Source organism: Botryllus schlosseri, chromosome 14, assembly GCF_051294905.1.
Source record: "Botryllus schlosseri isolate E-star chromosome 14, Bs_hap1, whole genome shotgun sequence".
In the NCBI taxonomy this organism is placed as follows: Eukaryota; Metazoa; Chordata; class Ascidiacea; order Stolidobranchia; family Styelidae; genus Botryllus; species Botryllus schlosseri.
In genome coordinates this window covers 7,313,821-7,332,690 of record NC_137249.1, presented here as the reverse complement: position 1 = coordinate 7,332,690, position 18,870 = coordinate 7,313,821, and the positions used below count along the sequence as shown (strand labels likewise).

Below are 18,870 nucleotides of genomic sequence, written 5' to 3'. Positions count from 1 at the left end.
AGCTGAGCTCTACTGAAAAAAATTTTCGCGCTCCGCACGATTTACATCCAATCAATAGTTATTGCTCTGTATTTAGTCTGAATTACATATTTAAAACTCTCATCCACAGTCGTAACCTCTTCCATGCCATCAAACTACCTGTTAGGTTTGCTAGCATCCTGGTTGCGTTTTGTGATATGTCGATAAGGGGGCGCGAAATCATTCACCATCATAAGAGGGGGGGGTCTTAAAAAGTTTGAGAACCACTGATCTAAGGTAAATCACAGCGGAATAGCTGCAACGACATTGACATAATTTGGATAACAAGTGGAATTTCAGATTGGCCACTCCATTTTCAATTATTTCAGTGATGTGGATATAAAAAAACGATTCGGGCGAGTCTTAGGTAGATTCGTTATCTGTATGCGTAGAAAGGGGGTATTTATATTTTATCTACACATAGGAGAAGCGTATTTGAAGCTAACATGGTTATGATGCTGTCAGCCTTGTGTGTCCTGGAACTGAACCAGAAGTGGAATTAGTAAATCTATGAACAGATCGCTGCTGACAGATTTAAATTTCAATCCTGTTCTAAGAATCAGGCCAACCGACTTTCATCTCTATAGTTTTGACAAATTGGTTATTGAGGTCCGCCAGCCTATGAAATCTCGCCACTATATGTTTCTGATGCGTGTACGATATCATCAAAGCAATGTTTGGCTTGTATGAAATAAGCATATATATTATCTCCATGTCCTCACTATATAATCAAATATCACTATTGCGTTTTGGTTTATAATCCCAATTTTATATGGTGCGGCCCGCGAATGGATTCAGATGTTGAATGCGGCCCGCAAGCTCAAAAGTTTGCCCACACCTGGCCTAGCTGGAGGTTAATTCAGCTGCGGATTGTGTTTTCTCGTGTGGAAGTAGAAAATTGTCAGCATCACAAGTTACAGGTGATTAATAAGCAATATGAATGTATTCGAGTGGACTCTAAAATTCTGTACCGCGCAGAGTCTCGTTAACAACACGCCAGTAACACTTCCAACTACCGATTGTTGAAATTGTGAGGTTTCACAATCATATGCACAGTGAAGCGAAGTGTCTAGGGTAGAAGAAAAATATCTTACGCCAGAATAGATTTTGTCTCCGTATAGGTCGTAGTTATATCCTAGCAGCTCGGGGCAAAACGACGGACAGTCGATATTTCTGACGGTACCCACTCCATCACCGGTTATAAAAATTTCGTCTCCGATGGTGTTACATGTCACCGCCTCTGAAATTATAAATTTTCGCATTATCTTCGCATCCACGTATCTCATAATCAGAGCCGGGCAAAGCCGGTATAATAATTGCAGCCGTACGCAATCGAAATGAATTGTCAAGTTCAAAAATGTTCACATGATCACAAAGAAAATACTGCTAGTTACGTTTATGACATTGATAAATTAGTTATCATAACTGTCACTGCTATGACACAGTGATGTGTGACGATACTGCAGGTGGGTTCAAAGGTCAAAAAGACAATTCCCACTGATAAAATAATTCTTTGTTCTGACTGGCGTACAATTTCGGGACTCAAAAAATTCGACTTTTACCACCTGACTCAAATCCTTACAATCAATGCCGGACTCGATTTGACGTTTTCATTAGCAATGTAGGTTACTCTGAATATGTAAATAAGTTTTCTTACGGAATGGATTACAGCCTTGTACTTCTATTCTCATTCCGATCATATCACCCTCCCATTCTAGCGGGTAGATTCTGATTCCGGTTGTGTAGATTTTCTCCGCGAAGACAACCTGATTGACCGTATTACGATCAGTAGCGCCTGTGAACACCATCTGCAAAAATGAAAGATTTTCGTTAGCAAGCTATCGATAATACGGTAGATCTGACCTCTTTAATTAGTACAGTACAGGATAAGATATATTGAAGTTTGAAATTATCATTGCTCCCATTACCAACATTACGATCTTTAAAAGATGGATAGTGAGTAACTTTTTTCATATTTGGAGTAGTCTGACCTTGGTTTGAAGGGTTTGTTTGCAGCACCCAAAATATATTTACGTCCCGATGGAATTGCGGTGAAGAAATAACGTCATCGCAATCCTGAAAAGTTTTCTACGCCACCCAAATAACTTTACGATTACTAGCTATAGTGTCGCTTCTGACACAGGAATTTTGCCGTTGCAACGCAGCCGATGCAAACGTAAATAAGTCCACGGCAATAAGTCTCATGATTCCAATATGATCCGTACCGATATGCATAGTTCATACCCCAACTCAACACCACGCAACGACAGCACAAGATCTAATATTGAAACTCACCTCTTGATCATCATAGTTGGTGTACATGGTCCACGCGCTGTTGGTCTCGTCGTTGGCGAAACCGACCTTGAATGACGTCACCCAGCGGTCCGCGTCATTGGCGCCCTGCACCATGACGCCGGCGATTCTCATATGCTTCGGAAGAAGTACTTGCATCCACGCTCCTGATGTATGAAATGATTTTATTTATGTTCCTTCGCAATAAGTTGAAATTATAATCATCTTGTTGTCATGTAATGATCCAAGCCTTTCATGCTTACTGCTTGCATATTTTTATGCATTTTTGTATTTCTCATTTCGAGTGCTCTTTTGTTTTATTACTATCCATTTGCCGAGGTAGTCTTTCATAGATTCCCTAAACTAAGTCATCCCTACTCTTTCCTATCTCTTCATTGTATTCTTCTAGCATTTTAAACAGACCAAATTACCCCAAAGATGGTACCATAACTAGTCACCGTTGCTAGGAAGAAGAAATAGCACTTTCCAACACATGTCAAAACAACTTCCAGTGAAAGTTGAAAATTACTTGAGTGAGAAGTTACAAAAAAAACTTGATCCAGGGGTCGCACGCTTTCACCTGTTAATGTGATCTGGCTACTGTCGAAATTGCAAGATCAATTGACTAATTACAGTACACAAAACTAAAATATTCGAAAATACATTCAGTTACCGTGACACGGTCGCTACTCCACACAGTTCTCATGACAATTGCACTCATAAAAGTGGTGCAAACTTATCCAAAACTTCTTTTTACCTTTCAAAATCCAAATTGTAACAGCTAAGGGGATTTATCAAGTAGAACTGGAAGTAGTAGTGCAAGTACGCACAACTACCATCTCTAGAAATTACAAACGAATTACATAGAGAGCATTTGAATATATAGTCACCAAGCAAATTAGATTTCTCAACGAACCTGTTCCTTCATTCGTAGCCCAGGACGTGGCGCTGTTCAACCTCCCGTTTCTGCCGTTGTGGCTTGCGTCCAGAGACGAGGATTCACTGATCATGCTGTCTGCGATTGTTCCGTTTTCCATTCCCAAAGGCTCGAAGCAGGCTGCGAGAATAAAGTTTCAAAACGTGAACGAAATATCGCATCCAACAAAACAACATGAACCCGACAAATCTCACTTATGGTTTCACAGCTGTATATGACATTAAGGTACTTGTATGTGCCCGAGCAAGGATCGCCGTAGATGTCGTTGGTAGCGTGGAGCCGGCAGGTCGTTTGTCCGTTGCACAAATCCGACACTATTTGCAACGAGTCTGCGGAGTGACAGTTCCCTGGCGGGACTACATCCCCTTCGCCGCACCTGGCAGAAACGTACAAATGAAAGCTTGGACGTCAAATTTGAGACGCGAAATTCTAGATTTTTTTCCAGATTATCGCCAACATCATGCTACTGTCTGTCTTGCACAAAATTCAATGGCGTATATTGATGTCAGAATACGACATAACTAACTCTGTGAACGTCGTAAGTTACCTTTTTGCGAGTTTGAAGCACAATATTTTGACACTCATTTCTCCAGCTACCGCTGAATTGTATTTGCAATGGATAAAGAGAGAGAGAGAAAGAGAGTAAAATTACACTCAAGAATAAAATACAGGCTGCAGCGACACGATCCTAATGGACTCCTGCGGATCATCCAGTTAGCTGCATCGTGTGACCATATTTCAATAATTTAATTTCTAATAATTTTCCATGATGCTGTTTTTTACATTCGTACCGGTATTCTTGTTTGTTAATTCAAAGTTTTGAGTGTAATGACTTCTGTAGTAAGATGTTCCTCACCTGCCATGACACTGTTATATCAACACTCTCCTCTATACTGTGCTGACAAATAAACATTTTCTCTCTCTCTCTTATGCAGTGCAATGGCGAATTAGCAAAGGTTTCGGATGAAATTGATACGAATAGTTGAATCTCACGTGAAGGAATTCGTTCTCCCGTATGAAGCGTGGTGGATGAGTATCACTTGATTTGCGCCGCACACAAGCGTGGCTCTCTCGCCCTCGCAGACATCTACTTTGATGTTGTCTGAAATTTAGATTTCTTGCAGTTTGTTACACTGTATCTAAGTGCTATATACAGATAACAAATATTTCTTGTAATGAGAATGCTTGGTGAAGAATCAGATCGAAAAAAGTGATAACGACGCACTTCGCTGGCAGCAATTATTCAAGGGATTTTAGTGTTGTAATATCTCTACTTTGACAGAGAAAACCGGGAAAAAAATGAAAAATATGCAATTACTAAATATGTAGTTTACAGGGTGGTATATAATCGTGATAATATTTGCATTAGCCAAAACCAGGAGTAATTGATTTCATTGGTCATCATATAACTACATTGAGTGAACTGTAGAGAAAAGCATGGTATATTTATCTGTTTGCTAATATCCTTAATATAGTTGGCATTTTACGATAAGTTTGATTTACGGTGGTCGAGCCATACTCACTATCTTCGGTCGAAACGTTGATATCACCGACTCCTTTTTGGCAGGCTACACCTCTTTGATAATAGCACGGGTTGTCATTCCAAGTGCCCGAATATGTGTACATTTCCACGCATTCTTCATAACCCATATAGTCATTCGGCTCACCTGCACACGGAATCATGGAATGCGGATTACTCTCGACTTCTCAAGAGAACAACGATACCTGGCTGCCAATATTTGTAGTTGAAAGGGGTGCTGTCAGTCCATTGCCACCCTTCATTTCCATCCAAACGGTTTGCACCGATCCATAAAGCCGATGCCGATACCAGCCCAGTAACATGGGCTGTGACGTATGCTTGCTCACGCCTGCGGAGTATCACTATTTACCTAAACTACTTTGTTATTTCTCTAGTTGACTCACTCAGAATGGATGCTCAGCAAATCTCCCCCTTTGCTGTAGCAGTATAATTGGGCATCGCGTTGGTCGCGTATAAGATAAGGGTTGAAATGATAACAATATAACTGACCATTGGGGTCAAAAATCCAATCCTTTCCGCAGCGTGAATCGAAATCGCCTGAAATATTTAATTTTATATCAGCTCATGCTTGATTTCGTCACATGATTGACGGAGTCACCTTTCTTATAGAAGCACGTGATAGTGTCAGGCACACTGGTATCATAACAACAACCCCTGGCGCGGCATTCGGAGGGAGTTATGCCATGGAATCCGCAGTCGAGTCTATCTTGGTAGGAGACGCTCGTGCAATCTAAACCAAGAGAAAGTTATGACTTTTAAGTGGTAGTCTTATCCAAAAGTATTAGCAATAAGTAGGGTTGCCATCGACATGGACCCAAAAATAAGGACAGTCGGAAAATTAGATTGGCATTTAAAAGCGTTTTCGTACATACTGTGTATTTATATGAGGCGTGGCATTGCATTTTCCATACTTTCGCCAAAAACAATCTGCTCCAGCAACTCCTTGTTATCAGAAAGTGCTTCATTGATCTCACGACCGCTCAGGTCTAGGTTTACTTTTACCCAGGGCCAGAACAGCACTTTGTTAGCCCCCCCCCCCAAAAAAAAAGCAATGCGATGGTCTTGGGCCCCCATTGGGTGATGAACCAAACTTCTTCACCTCGCTGTGATTGGAGGCTTCAACCAATATGGGAAAAGGCTGTGCACCATGTTCAGACAAAATCATTGTTGTATGGAGCAAGACCTCCAGTAACAAAGCTTGTAGTCTTGGTCCTGGCCAAAGCAAACTCCTTGCGATGTTATAATCGGGGAATATTGCGATGTGCAATCGTCGGTGAGGAATGATTGCTGGTTTTTGTCAGCATAGAATGCCCAAGGTATCCTCAGCAGCAGCTGACACACTTATTGTGTTTTGGGGTATCAATATAAGTTGAAATAGCGGTCTTTTTCATATGGCCTCCAGGTCAATGTCACAATTGCAGATATTGCAACACAGATACCAGAAGAAAATGATCGAAGTTCTGTAGTTGTTGAAAATAATACAAAATAAGGATATAGAAATAAGGACGGTTGAGGTTTCTAAGACGTGGCTCTTCAAAATAAGGATAAATCTTTAAAAAAAGGACGGTATGGCAACCCTGGGAATAAGTAAGTCTTCTGGTATAGTACTGTGAATGATTATGCAATTCAATACCTTTCAACCTCAGACTTATAGAAAACTCCTTTCACTGCCAGTTATCTAGTCTCGTACAGACAGAACCAATGAACTACATATAATGTAGATGGAGGTAGCCTGGCAACTTAAATTTGTGGTAGTTTTCCCGAAACCTTTCACCTTTGAAATTAACCCTATACACCCATACCCCATCCCGCCCCCAACACCCTTAATCAACGGACCGCATATGAAAAATGCTGTTATTTTGACTTCGAAAAAGGTAAAATTTACCTGCATCTGGGGTAGGAGTTGTCAGATCATCACCATCCGCGTCACAGCCCAGTAACTCCATACGAAGGGTGGGAGAGTCGTTCCATTCCAAGAAATAAAGCCGTATGTACGACGTGACTATTTGAGTTGGTAGTCTGTTGGTCACTTTCGAATTCTCATCGGTGTTACCCGTGAAGATCTTTCGTGAAATAAGAAATTTTGGAATGATCTTACGCCATAAATCAGCTTTACAGCTTGCACACATATTGCATAAATAGAATTATTTATGCGGTATGACAAAGTTAGAATAAGGACATTTGAACAAATATAAATCAAACAGCTTTAACATCACAGCGCCATGGACCGCTGAGCATACTTTGGAATAATTTGAAGCGATAAGTGATTTGACACAAAGTAGTGCGACAATCGAATATCGTTAACGAAATTAAAATGGTGTTTCTCTCACTGTCAACAACTTTCTAATATTTGAAGAGCTTCTTGAAGGTATAGAACTTCAGTATTCAATTGAATAGTATATTCATATTGAAATGAACCCGAATATTTTCGGCTGACACTCGTCAGGGCTAATCGTCAGCAACTAGTAGAGAATTGGAAAGAACAATGTATATCAACAATCGTATCACAAAGTATGACGTCACCACCATGAAATCTCTAATGAGAGAGCGTTCAATGTGCTATCTTTTACGCTAGGAGACGCACGGTTCGGACATCATGCTACCGTGTGCGCTGCCAAAATGATTGGCGGCGATACCATCTTGAAACAAAATAGCCGCCGCATGTTGGCCAAAATGTACATTGAACACTCCCTCATTCGAGATTCCATGCTGGTGACGTCATACTTTGTGATACGATTGTTGATATACAATGTTCTTTCCAATTCTCTACTAGTTGCTGACGATTACCCCTGACGAGTGTCAGCCAAAAATATTCGGGTTCATTTCAATATGAATATACTATTCAATTGTATACTTTCTACTAGTAAATTTATATATTTCATAATTTTACAAGGCATCACTCTATTACAGCTAATCACAGAACATCCATAGATATTATTGAATCAATATGATACAAATCTCCAATTATAAAGTCTTTCACACCTTGTCTTGACCTCCGCTTTTAACAGTGGTCCACGTAACGCCGTCATCAGAGTAGCTGACCGTGTACTTTGTTATCCATTGAGGAAAATCTCTCGGTCTACCTTGAGTCGTGATGCCAAACACACTTCTTCTGGGCAGCAAGCGAACTTGGAACCATACGTCCCCCGGGGTTCGATCGCTCCCTATAAAGGTTACGGCGCTCACGGTCACGTTTCAGGTATACGTCACAGCATAATACCAGAAGACGACCACGCGCCTATATGTTGACCGTCCGGACCGTTATTCAATCTGCCAAGATACGGTGCGTGATTTTCGTCCCATTGCGATGAAGCGGTGATCTGGCCATCCAGAATCGTTCTGGACTCCATGCCGAGCGGAGACCAACAGTCTGTGTCAAGAGAGAGTCAATTGTCAACTGTCCGAGAATTTGCAAAATGCAGTGTCAGAATAGCATACATAATCATGGCTATCAACATCGATCAAAAACTAATGACAGTTACATACTCTGAAGTAGCTGATGACTACTCAGGAGTCAGGACCTATCATCTGGAATGCATTACCACAACATATCCGTGAATTGCCTTATGATAGATTCAAAAAAGACTACTTAATCACCTTTTTTCGTTATATTAACACTGTTGTCCTACCTCGCCCAGACGTTGCTTCATAGACCATTTGCTACCATCATTTAATTTTAGTCAAGTGTACCTGTTTGATGCGTGTGTGATCAGACTAGTTGACTTTCACGGTCGTATCGATCATTCGTATCTGATACCGAATACTGTACATGCATATTTTCTGTACCACCATCATTGCCGTCTGTTGGTTATGTATTTTGGTTGGATGAAAATAAAGACTCTCTCTCTCTCTCTGATGACAGAAAAATGTCCGCACATCATTCATAACATCACCGGTTCATGACCACTTGCCCAGTCTTAATCATGGCCTTACTGCTGAAAAATGAGGACGAACTTGGGGGAAATAAAGACAGGCTAAGGAAAAAAGTCAAAAATAAGCACAAGACTAAGAAATAAGGATGGAAAATAAGGATGGAATGACAAGCCTGTGTATGATATTTAATTTATTCAATTTTTTGGGATATAATTGTCTTCCTCCTAGTTATGTATCTATTCGAGGAAGAAAGCGGATAACTTTGAAAACAATGCGACTATTCTCCCGAATCGATACCATTTACTGGTCATTTTGGTTTGCAGTTAATTGTATCAAAGCAAGAAGCGGCAATAAGATCGTTGATTGCACTACCTTGCTCATGTTTCTTGCACACATAATTGAGCGCGTTTTCACACTGAACGTCATCCCAATAATAGTTGGCATGCACGAATAACTGCACACATCCTTGCTGAAATGAATAGATATGACGCTAGAATCAGAAAGCGTCGATGGTGAAGAAATACTCACAGCTTGGTTATTGGGTTCACCTTCAGCCCAGTTCTCGTAATCCTGCGGAAAGCATTTTCAGATTAAATTAGAATTGTCTGGTAAGAAAATATTCACAGAATACTATTATTATTGCCCAGGAAAGCGATTTCCACACAAAATTTGTAGTTTACAACAGTGAGAACTCATTCATATGATGATGGAACTTTGGTATCATGCCATCGATTCTCAATCATGATAAATTATAAACATACATATCAATACTTTTTGTCATACCATGCATACTACTGCTACTCAATTGATATATACTATTATCTATATAGCTGTGTAGTACACTGCAGTCTACACCAGTGGACCTCAAACTATGGTAGGCGCGAGTTCGGCGGTTTTAAATTGTATTAATTCCACAATTTGCTGTCCTTTGCCGTAGCTAAAACCAGTGTAAACATATGCCAGGTTAGAATTGCTTCAGCTGTGCAACAATTTCACATTTATATTATTACGTCAAGGCAGATTCGCATCAGAGAAAACCATAAGCAACTGGTGAGATTGGTTAACTAGGCTGCTAGGGCTATGAAACTAATTCACCAGTGTAGTGAGAAGAACAAATTTCAACCATGTCAAAACTACAGTTCAATCAAGAATACATATAGTATGGATTCATCGCAATCGAATACGGTGGAGAATATTCGTCACAGTATGCGGTGTGTGAAAACTCGTTCTAGCGTGACCGTGAAGCCGTGATTTGAAGCATGTAGAAAAGAAGGATTTAGATCCCTGGCTCGACATGCAAGTGTGAGCAAGGGTTCTTGACATTGAAGGTCATTAAGTTCAAGAGCCGCAATCGTGTAATTGAAACTGGACATGGTCTCCTGTATACCCTGAATATTGTCATACCCAATAAGAGACATGCTTGTGCAGAACATGGTGATACATACCCATGGCGATTGATCAGACCATTCAAAAGTGTAGACATCCTTTACTGCATGACCTCCAAGCCAAGTTCCCCCATTGACGTGGTCTGCAATAAAATTAATGCAATCGAGGGAAACACGAGCATGATTCAATGAATGTGATGCTTGAAAATCTACGTTTGCGAATTGTGGTGACATATGAGACTTGGTCAGATATTCTACCAGTCTATAGACTGTAGTGGAGAATAAGTGTACAGTATAACAGACCTTGAGAACGGATTTTTATGCAATTTTATTAATATATCTTGTAAGTTGTACATTTATGTTTCATCATCATAGAATAAAAAATCGTTCAGGAGTTTTGAAAATAGAATGATACTGGACCTTTTACTGTAAATATATGGACATATTCATCCGGAGGACACAATGCTACCCCTAATTAGCTGCCCCCTGCAAGTACGTTGCAGCGTATCAATAGCGGAAGAATTCTTTTGCCAACGATTCCATTCAACTGTCTCTTACTCTTCTACTTACCAACAACAAAACCATGTTCCTCTCCCGTGTGTAAACTTGCCAGATTGGCGTCCATGTCCCGGCACGTTTGCTCGGCTACTGCCCAGGTTAATGGAGTGTAGCTGAAGTAGTAGCAATTGCTCTCGTACCACAACCAGTCTGGGTCGCATCCGGAGTGTAAATCTTGAAATACAGTCAAATGGAAGACACATTATGACACAATACAAATGCCTCGCCGTTAACAGATTGCAATTCGACAAAATCTAACCCTTACAGGGTATTATCTGCTACAACTAATACCAGTAATTATTATTCCTAATGAGAAACATAGAAATAATGGTCTTGCTTCTTACTTGCAACGGGAACGACAGGACTCGGAGTAACACCTGGAGCTATTTCACAAATATACGGTCGACTGGCAAAACAATCTTCGGTTTCCCATCTCCCCAGGTAGAAGTTGGTGTAAATTTGTACACAGTCCCAAGTATTCTAAAATAAGGACATTCAATGAAGGATTCATCCAGAATTTAATTGTGGCCTGGATAATATTTAAACAAATTAAATTGGTGGTAAACAAGTGCGAGTAAAGTACCGTTCTATCAAGGGGTTGGTTCTTGTTCCAGTTGATGTATTCTCCGTCATCAACTGGAGTGTTATTTTCATCTTCCCACTTGAACACGCCGTCTTGGTCCGAATCCGATATTCCTAACCACAGTTCACTGGCGCCAGCATCCAGGAATTCTGGAAGTTGCGTGCTGATGTACTGCTGCTCAGCCTCTCTATAGAAAAATGGCAGTTCATCGTCATTGTTGCTATCAAAATTACCGACAGCCTGCATATCACCGATCGATAGCACTACTTACGTTTCGATTACAAGAATATTTGCTCCCATGCTAGTGCACTGATCCCGCGCCGTTGTCCAGGTCGACCAAGCATTTTGCGATGCGACAAATAGGTAGCAACTACCACCGGAAAGACGCCACCCGTCAGCACACGATCCTATGACAAATAATGCCTGATTCCATTATGAAATATGGGATTACATAAATGCTATCGTGAATGAGAGGCAAGAGGACTATTCCATGTAAAATCTAGGAGCCGAATCAACGTTGTGATATGTGATATATAACAATGGAATTTAGACATGTACCGGCTCTGCCATCGTTGTTTTTGCGATAGTAAGTGTATTTCCTGCATACTTCAATAGGAAAAGACGTGGTTTATATTTGTTGTTGATGTTTTTTATATATTCTATTTTATAATATTCTACTTCTATGAAAGAATATTTATTGAATTGATGTCGTTTAACTCAATATATGTACCTGTAAGGCCAGTCTCACATAAGTAAGCTCTTTCTTCTCCGCAACGCGCAACTTGCCAGGGAGAGTCTGTTTAAATAATAAATTTGTTCACCACCAGTACCTGCACTGCAAGGGGTTCCAATCACAGAAGTCAGAACAGCAATATCTGATGTTTGACAAATGGCATCCTGATATTTCAGTTTAATCGTAAGCACACAGTAATAGTAAATCCTCAAATAAAATCTCATGAGGTGCTATGTCGATAAAACGATGTTATTAATTAACAGGGTGCAGAACCATACTACGAGATGATTTGGTATGGTGCTGAGTTACCACCTCTATTTTCAAAATTAAATGTCAATGTAGTCGCTGTAACGCGGGCTGTATAAATGTATAAGTCTGACGTTGTATCCAGAGGGTGGCAAAAGAATATACGCCCCCTCTGATATTGTGTTTCGAATGAAATCACATCGCATTCGCTTGTTACATCACAGTGCATACAACGCTACAGTTTCAGTGTTTGATGATGCAGCACTCAACGGTGCCATCAAGTCAGGTACAGCAGACTTTAACCTTTATTTATATTCCATTTCAATTACTGGTATGTGTATATTGTGTAAACATTGTATTTCTTACAGTTTGTTGCATCCGGGGTCATTTCAGTACACGACGATGCTCTGAGAGAAGCATCGGGCTCATCTTCTGCCCAGTTGGTGTATGAGACGGAATTGAATTCATCCACTTGGTTGCTCCAATAGAACTCGTTGTAGGCATGATTCTAAATTCACAAAATTTTCCATCGAATTGAAGGCATTTGAAAGGATTCATGGAATGGGAAGGAGCCACAGTTGGAAGACATATCACAACTGATATCAATTGAAGTGGCATGCAGTCTTTATCATAAAAATAGTGTTGTCAGCAGTGGTGGTCAAAGTAGTCATAGTTGACACACAAACTACAGGTTTAAGTAGAAAACGAAAGCTCTGAAAATACTCGAGTAGGTAACCTAGAGAAGTAGACTGGGGCGAGTGATACCTCACAGAAATTTGTTACTCAATAATCGCCAAAGGCAGGTTTCAAAATTGCAATCTGTGTCTTTGCGACTAGCACAGGATGATGGTGCCACAAATAAATGTGATTTGTAAAATTAAGATCTTCTTCCATGATAGGGAGGCCTCAACGCTCTACTGCTACGACAATTGGACTCATAAAAGCGATACAAATCTATGCAAACACTACTTTTGTACTTGACAAAAGCTTACGTGCAAAAAGTAATTGGTTTGGCTCAAAAATTGTCAAGTAGAAGTGGAATAGTATACAGGTAGAGTTGTAGTGATACAGGTAGAGTTGCATTTATATATATACGATATGGGATGGCTGTAACCCTCAAAATAATCGGTTCGACAGCTATAGTTCGTAGATATTGCGTCAAATGAGCTATATTTACCCTATATTTTAAATGGTCAATGACAACAACAACAACAATCACTGGGTTATTATTTTCATCTGAACAAGTTACATACAATGTACAATGCGATAAGACACAATGCGATGTAACGAACAGATAGGAGGATGTCGAACGACACACATCAGTAGCGATCCTTTACTCTAACATCCACCTCGGCCTAGAGTGCCCGATGTCACGGTTCTTTTTCGATGTTGATCTTTTTTGAAGCCGCGGTCCTTTCTACTAGTTCTTTCCATTCCTTGTGAGTGCTTTCTTTCTTCGGGTCTTTTTCTGGGCTTTTTTTTGTCGCCGTAAGAACGGCGACAGCGAGGGAAGAGGAGCCCAGATGAACCTCCGATGGGAATCGAACACGGTCCACCGGCCTAGTAGGCGCTTATCGTTACCACTATGCTATCTCCACTATGACGTCACAATTTAATATATGTGACATCATGGCTTAAAATATAAAAATAAAAAACATGTTTGAAACAAGGGCCTTGTTTTAAACATGTTTCTTTTAAATGCAACCCTAGATACAGGTAAATGAGCCTACTTGAGTACTCCAAGTGGGGCATTGTGACGTTTTTTCACTTGCCACGTCACAGTGGATCTATGGCCTCATTTCTGAAAATGCTCTGTCTCCTCCGAATTTTAATTCTGACTCAGCCCATGACAGCCATCATAGGTGAAAAATATACGGAAAAAAAATTGTTATTGAAGTCTTACCACAGTTGACAATCCGATCCACGTCAATTTATTTTGGATGTTTATTTCAATCGATAATGCTTTCTGCTCAGCTTCACTTGTGATTGCTGCCAATTCAGCTCCCATGCTCTTGCAGGATTGGTCTGCATTTAGCCATGTCTTCCTATAAATTTAAAAACCATAAATAATCAAACTCAATAATTCACAATTGCTTGTCCGTTCGGTTTATATCGGTCGGCTACAAGAATTCATTCAATTCAAATATTGGAATATATGCCGAGCTTTCAAGCAACATTTGTTGCATGTGTAAGGTTCCAGTAGTGAATGATTGGCCTAGTCTATCCCATAGGCCAGCGTATGCTATTCAAACAGCACAGGATTCCCCTTCAAGTAGCTTCGACCCCAGCGATAAAATATGTTTGAAATGAAACTTACACATTCGAAACAAATTTGTAGCATCTGCCGTTGAAGTATTCCTGCCATCCATTCTTAGTGTCACATCTTTCAATCTTATCTGGAAATTGAAGATCAGTTATTCTCATTCAAGTTCAACATGATTTAAACTAGGGACTAAACATGGAACAGTGACTTGGACTCGAGTCTCAACAGTGACTCTGACTCGACTGTTTGCATCCTGGCTGGGACTCGGACTTGAATGGGTGGTGAATTGAAAATGACTCGACTTGATTCGAATCAAAACGATAAAAATATGATTGATTTGTGACTTGCTTACAGCCCTGATGTTTACCATCACAGATCTGTAGGCCTGCAGTACAGGTGTGATAGTACAGAACTTATTCTGTGGTTTGAAACAAGTTGAAAAAAACACTCACCGACATCATTATCTCTCTCGCAGACATAAAACGCTGGTATTCCACACGCCATGTCGTTCCATAATCCATTGGACTCATGATTATGTGAAACACAGTTTTCCGTGCCTCCAGGAGCGTTGCTCCAATGATCCGGTTGTGAGTCTTGCCAATTTCTGGATGCGATCATGAATATTCATGATGTTATAACAACAACATCAAGGACAAAAATACATAACGTCCTTATATGGTTTGTGGAAGGATTTCGAAGATACAATCGTTTTCAAAGAGACTAAACTGTGCAGTGTGCACCTCTAGGTCATTGCAGAGCGTTCAGACAATTAGCGAACTGGCGAAGCACACTTTGTATTGTGGCCATGTGCACTCAGTAGGAAACTAGGTGGCAATAGCAATAATATGTATATAATCGATCTCTAATGAGCAATGTCTGCTGCTAAAGAAACACTTAGATAGCGACGGCCGCGGTCGTGCGAGCTATAGTTTTTGACAAGTAGGCCTAATGAAGTATCACGGTGCTCGCTCATCCGTGCAGCCTCGGATTGTGATGGAGTTTGGTATTGTGACGCAATAATGCTGTCGGGCAAATCGAAACTGCAGTTCCGGATCAAAAGCCAGACAGCATTGTTGTGTCACAATACCAGAATCCATCACAATGTAAAATTCGATGCTGATTTTGGGGGTTCCCGGGCTATGGACAGAATAAAATTTATATTTTTGTAATCAGTACAACAGTAGCTTTCCATTGGTACCCGTTTTATCAAATTTAGCACTCGGCAACCGGTCATAAATGGCCGCAAAATAGCCCTTAGCGAAATGGTAAGTATGGCTTAATCCAATCGCAGTGAGCCGTGAGATTTGGTTGTGTCCACACCATATAGGACGCAATGGTGACACTGTCATGTCGGCCATGCCAACATGGACGTTGTATTGATGGGTCGCACGTGGTCGTCCCACCTACGGGCAGGTCACATCATTTCGTTTTTGGCGGAAACACTATGATTTCCAAGCAGGTTCATAGGTCATCCAACATCTTGTTTTATCATCAAACAACTGAATGGGGGTTGGTTTTCACAAGAATAGTTTATTTCACAATATTATTGGACAGTTGATGCACCGTAGGTTATATTAGTGATCTATAGGTGAGGCTGTCAACCCTGAATTTCCTAGCCATATATGACGTCATGTCTTAGGGTACGGCTCTTTTTGACGTCGGTTTGATGTGAGTATTTCATTTCTGGATTGTTCGAATCTTGAATTCAAATATAATTTAGCGCCGGGATAGGTTTTCGATTATTTGACTTAGTCGAAATTGGTGATACATATGATGGCCTGCTTATAGGCCTACTTTAAATCCTGCGGGCTAAATCCCTTGTTTGTCGGCAAAATGATTTCTCCGTTGAAATTATATCTAAAGGTCAGCAGCAGGCGACGTGGGGCTACGATGATAGATCATCGAGTTGGCTAAAATTTGTAAGGCAATCGTGCACCAGAATTATAAGTGTATAAGCTAATTGCCCTCATAGAATCTGTATCTAAGGGCTATAGGCAATCGGCTATATATCACATATTTAGGTCCGAAATTCATTTGGCTGGTGTACACTGTGTACACTGTACAGCGTTCACCCCTGGTTCAGCAGGCTCATAGGTCAGAGACATTCAAGTGCTGCTACTTACGTGTATGTAAGGGGTGTCCCGTCCACCCATTCCCATGCATCATATTGATTAAGATCGTGTAATCCAATCCACATGTTCCGTTCGCCCGTATTTTGAGACCACAAATATGCCTGAAAGTTTAGAATTTTCGGGAATCATATATTCGCTTAAGATTTTTTCATTTCATCTCTTTGCGCCGTGGAACGCTTTGTGAATTATGGAATTCTCGTGATACATCAAAACGAATTTTTAACGTTACAATAAAAAGAAAACGGGAAAAATTTATATAAGCTTCTTGCAAATGGTAGTGCTGACTAAATAACGTCGCGGTTCCTTCGTATCTCCGCATCTCAGCACCCATCCAATGGTACAGATTAAATCAAGCTAGCTCCCTTTCTTTCTTATTGTAGTGATATTCGTAAATTCTAGAATTCCCTATATACATGTGGGCGGCGCTGGGGTACAGTTTAGTAGGGGGTGAAGCCAAATATTTTCAGCCATACAGTTAAGTCACAGCTTACAGGTATCGTGCGGTGCGACTCAAAGAACAAAATCACTGCGCATTAATTCAAAGTGTGAGATGGAAATGCAGCTTCTGCTCCCTGACTACGACACATCTGCGTATATCTCGGTTTCTTCAATAAAAGATTTTATGATACCAAAGTATTTCTGCCAATATCTGTGATTATTGAATAATCCAAAAATATTGCAGACTGAAACGCTTTAAAACAGGGTCGGTCTGTTTAAACGAGGGATAAACCGATAAGAAGGATTTTGGAAACTTCGGTATACAATGCAAAATGAGAGTGATTTTTGTGTCGTTGTCTTGAAGTCGATGTATTAATCGGCCTGCCATTTGTCCGGCCACTAGACTATTTTCTAAACATGTGTAATTTGTATTCCTCTTCAAAGGCGTTGAAAAGATATATTCATTCTTCATTGCATGCAACACCTTGTGCTTATATACATATTGTATATATGTATATTTGAAGTTTTACGCATGGCTAACCTTTATAAGTCGATTTTATACCAAGCAATTAATACCCAATGATAAGTTTTAGGCCCTTACGTTTTCCGTGTCATCTTCTACCACCGCTAAATTACCACCATTTCGCTCGCACTGAGACTGTGCTTCGTGCCACGGTAATAGCACCCCGTGATTTTGTGAAAAATAGTAGCATCTTGAGTTCTTTTCAATCCAATCGTCTGGACAAACGGCGATGCTAACTATAAAGTGAAGAATGATTTGAAAATAGTCGCTTCATTCTTACTCGGCCTTCATAATATAGTCTGACAGAAAGTATCGAACTTTCCAAGTACTAATATAAAAGGGGAAATGAGCTTACCAGCAATAAAGCACGCGAAGAAAGATAATAAAACGATACAATTATAGTTTTGATGCATTTTCACTTTATCATGAATAACCTACTACTCTCATGATAATACCTGAAAGTAACAAATGATTTAAATATTATCCTGGAATGACAACCTTTCTACATTCGTAGCATTACCTTACAACCTCGTAGTCCTGCCTATGAGCTATTAACCGTTGCCGAGTTTGTGATATCGTGTGATAGATTCCTTTAATTTTGACTCGTATTAGTAAAAGATAAATTATGTTCCGAAGTATAACTTATACCAGAAGGGAACGAACGACCGTGGCGCACCAGCCCCTTATGAGAGATAAGCGCCACTACCACTTTTTTTTATAAAATACTAATAATAATAATATACGTTTCCGGTATCGAATAGCGAATGATCGATACAACCTCTCGGGATCAAATAGTCTGATAATTCATGGATGTGTTGTGGTGATAGCGCATTTCAAATGATCGGTTCTGAGTAGCCAATAGATATCTCTTGGGCGGTTCGTCTTGGACTTACAATTCGTCAACGAGTACAGGTATATCTAGATCCATTGCTGAGTATATCCCGTTTCTAATTCACTGAGAAGCAATTCTCCAACAATTTATTCAACTTCGAATATGTTCCAATTATAAAGAAATCGATGGTGTCGGAGAAATCCTCACTGCAGTTATCAAAAATCGAGCGATCAGTCCCAAAATTCTAATCACGCACCCTCGCGCTTCTCCTCAGCCTAGTATTGTGTGGTCTCCGACGACTTGCTGCGGGATTAAACGTTTTGGGATGTTAGATAATATATCACCAAATTGTTACATAATGCATCACGGGTCCCGGAGGCTTGCTATGGGAGTTTAATTTCAGTGTGCGTAAACAAGCCTGCGCTTTTTTAATCCTGAATAATCATAAGGCAGGGGTACGGCGCGTGTAACTAATAATTAACAATGCGTTGTGTTTGTTCTATTGATGACTTCGCCA

At 40.3% G+C, this 18,870-nt stretch overlaps 1 protein-coding gene across 1 annotated transcript in view; it reads right to left on the bottom strand.

The window, feature by feature from the left end:
• LOC145455813 (uncharacterized) overlaps positions 1-18,024 on the bottom strand; it is a 32,349-nt gene extending 14,325 nt beyond the window's left edge. The window contains exons 1-28 of the mRNA XM_080333829.1: positions 17,877-18,024; positions 17,600-17,757; positions 16,552-16,661; positions 14,881-15,032; positions 14,483-14,561; positions 14,069-14,210; positions 12,532-12,673; positions 11,917-11,982; positions 11,458-11,593; positions 11,187-11,373; positions 10,948-11,083; positions 10,616-10,777; positions 10,106-10,188; positions 9,189-9,230; positions 9,033-9,129; positions 8,008-8,157; positions 7,770-7,951; positions 6,673-6,850; positions 5,386-5,517; positions 5,171-5,324; positions 4,973-5,115; positions 4,771-4,914; positions 4,241-4,349; positions 3,442-3,623; positions 3,227-3,367; positions 2,314-2,477; positions 1,676-1,826; positions 1,113-1,258 (exon numbers count right to left, since the gene is read on the bottom strand). Coding sequence (XP_080189955.1) covers positions 1,113-1,258; positions 1,676-1,826; positions 2,314-2,477; positions 3,227-3,367; positions 3,442-3,623; positions 4,241-4,349; positions 4,771-4,914; positions 4,973-5,115; positions 5,171-5,324; positions 5,386-5,517; positions 6,673-6,850; positions 7,770-7,951; positions 8,008-8,157; positions 9,033-9,129; positions 9,189-9,230; positions 10,106-10,188; positions 10,616-10,777; positions 10,948-11,083; positions 11,187-11,373; positions 11,458-11,593; positions 11,917-11,982; positions 12,532-12,673; positions 14,069-14,210; positions 14,483-14,561; positions 14,881-15,032; positions 16,552-16,661; positions 17,600-17,757; positions 17,877-17,934 — 3,726 coding nt within the window. The 5' untranslated portion in view covers positions 17,935-18,024. The remainder of the gene's footprint in view (positions 1-1,112; positions 1,259-1,675; positions 1,827-2,313; positions 2,478-3,226; positions 3,368-3,441; positions 3,624-4,240; positions 4,350-4,770; positions 4,915-4,972; positions 5,116-5,170; positions 5,325-5,385; positions 5,518-6,672; positions 6,851-7,769; positions 7,952-8,007; positions 8,158-9,032; positions 9,130-9,188; positions 9,231-10,105; positions 10,189-10,615; positions 10,778-10,947; positions 11,084-11,186; positions 11,374-11,457; positions 11,594-11,916; positions 11,983-12,531; positions 12,674-14,068; positions 14,211-14,482; positions 14,562-14,880; positions 15,033-16,551; positions 16,662-17,599; positions 17,758-17,876) is intronic.
• Positions 18,025-18,870: the final 846 nt, after the last annotated feature.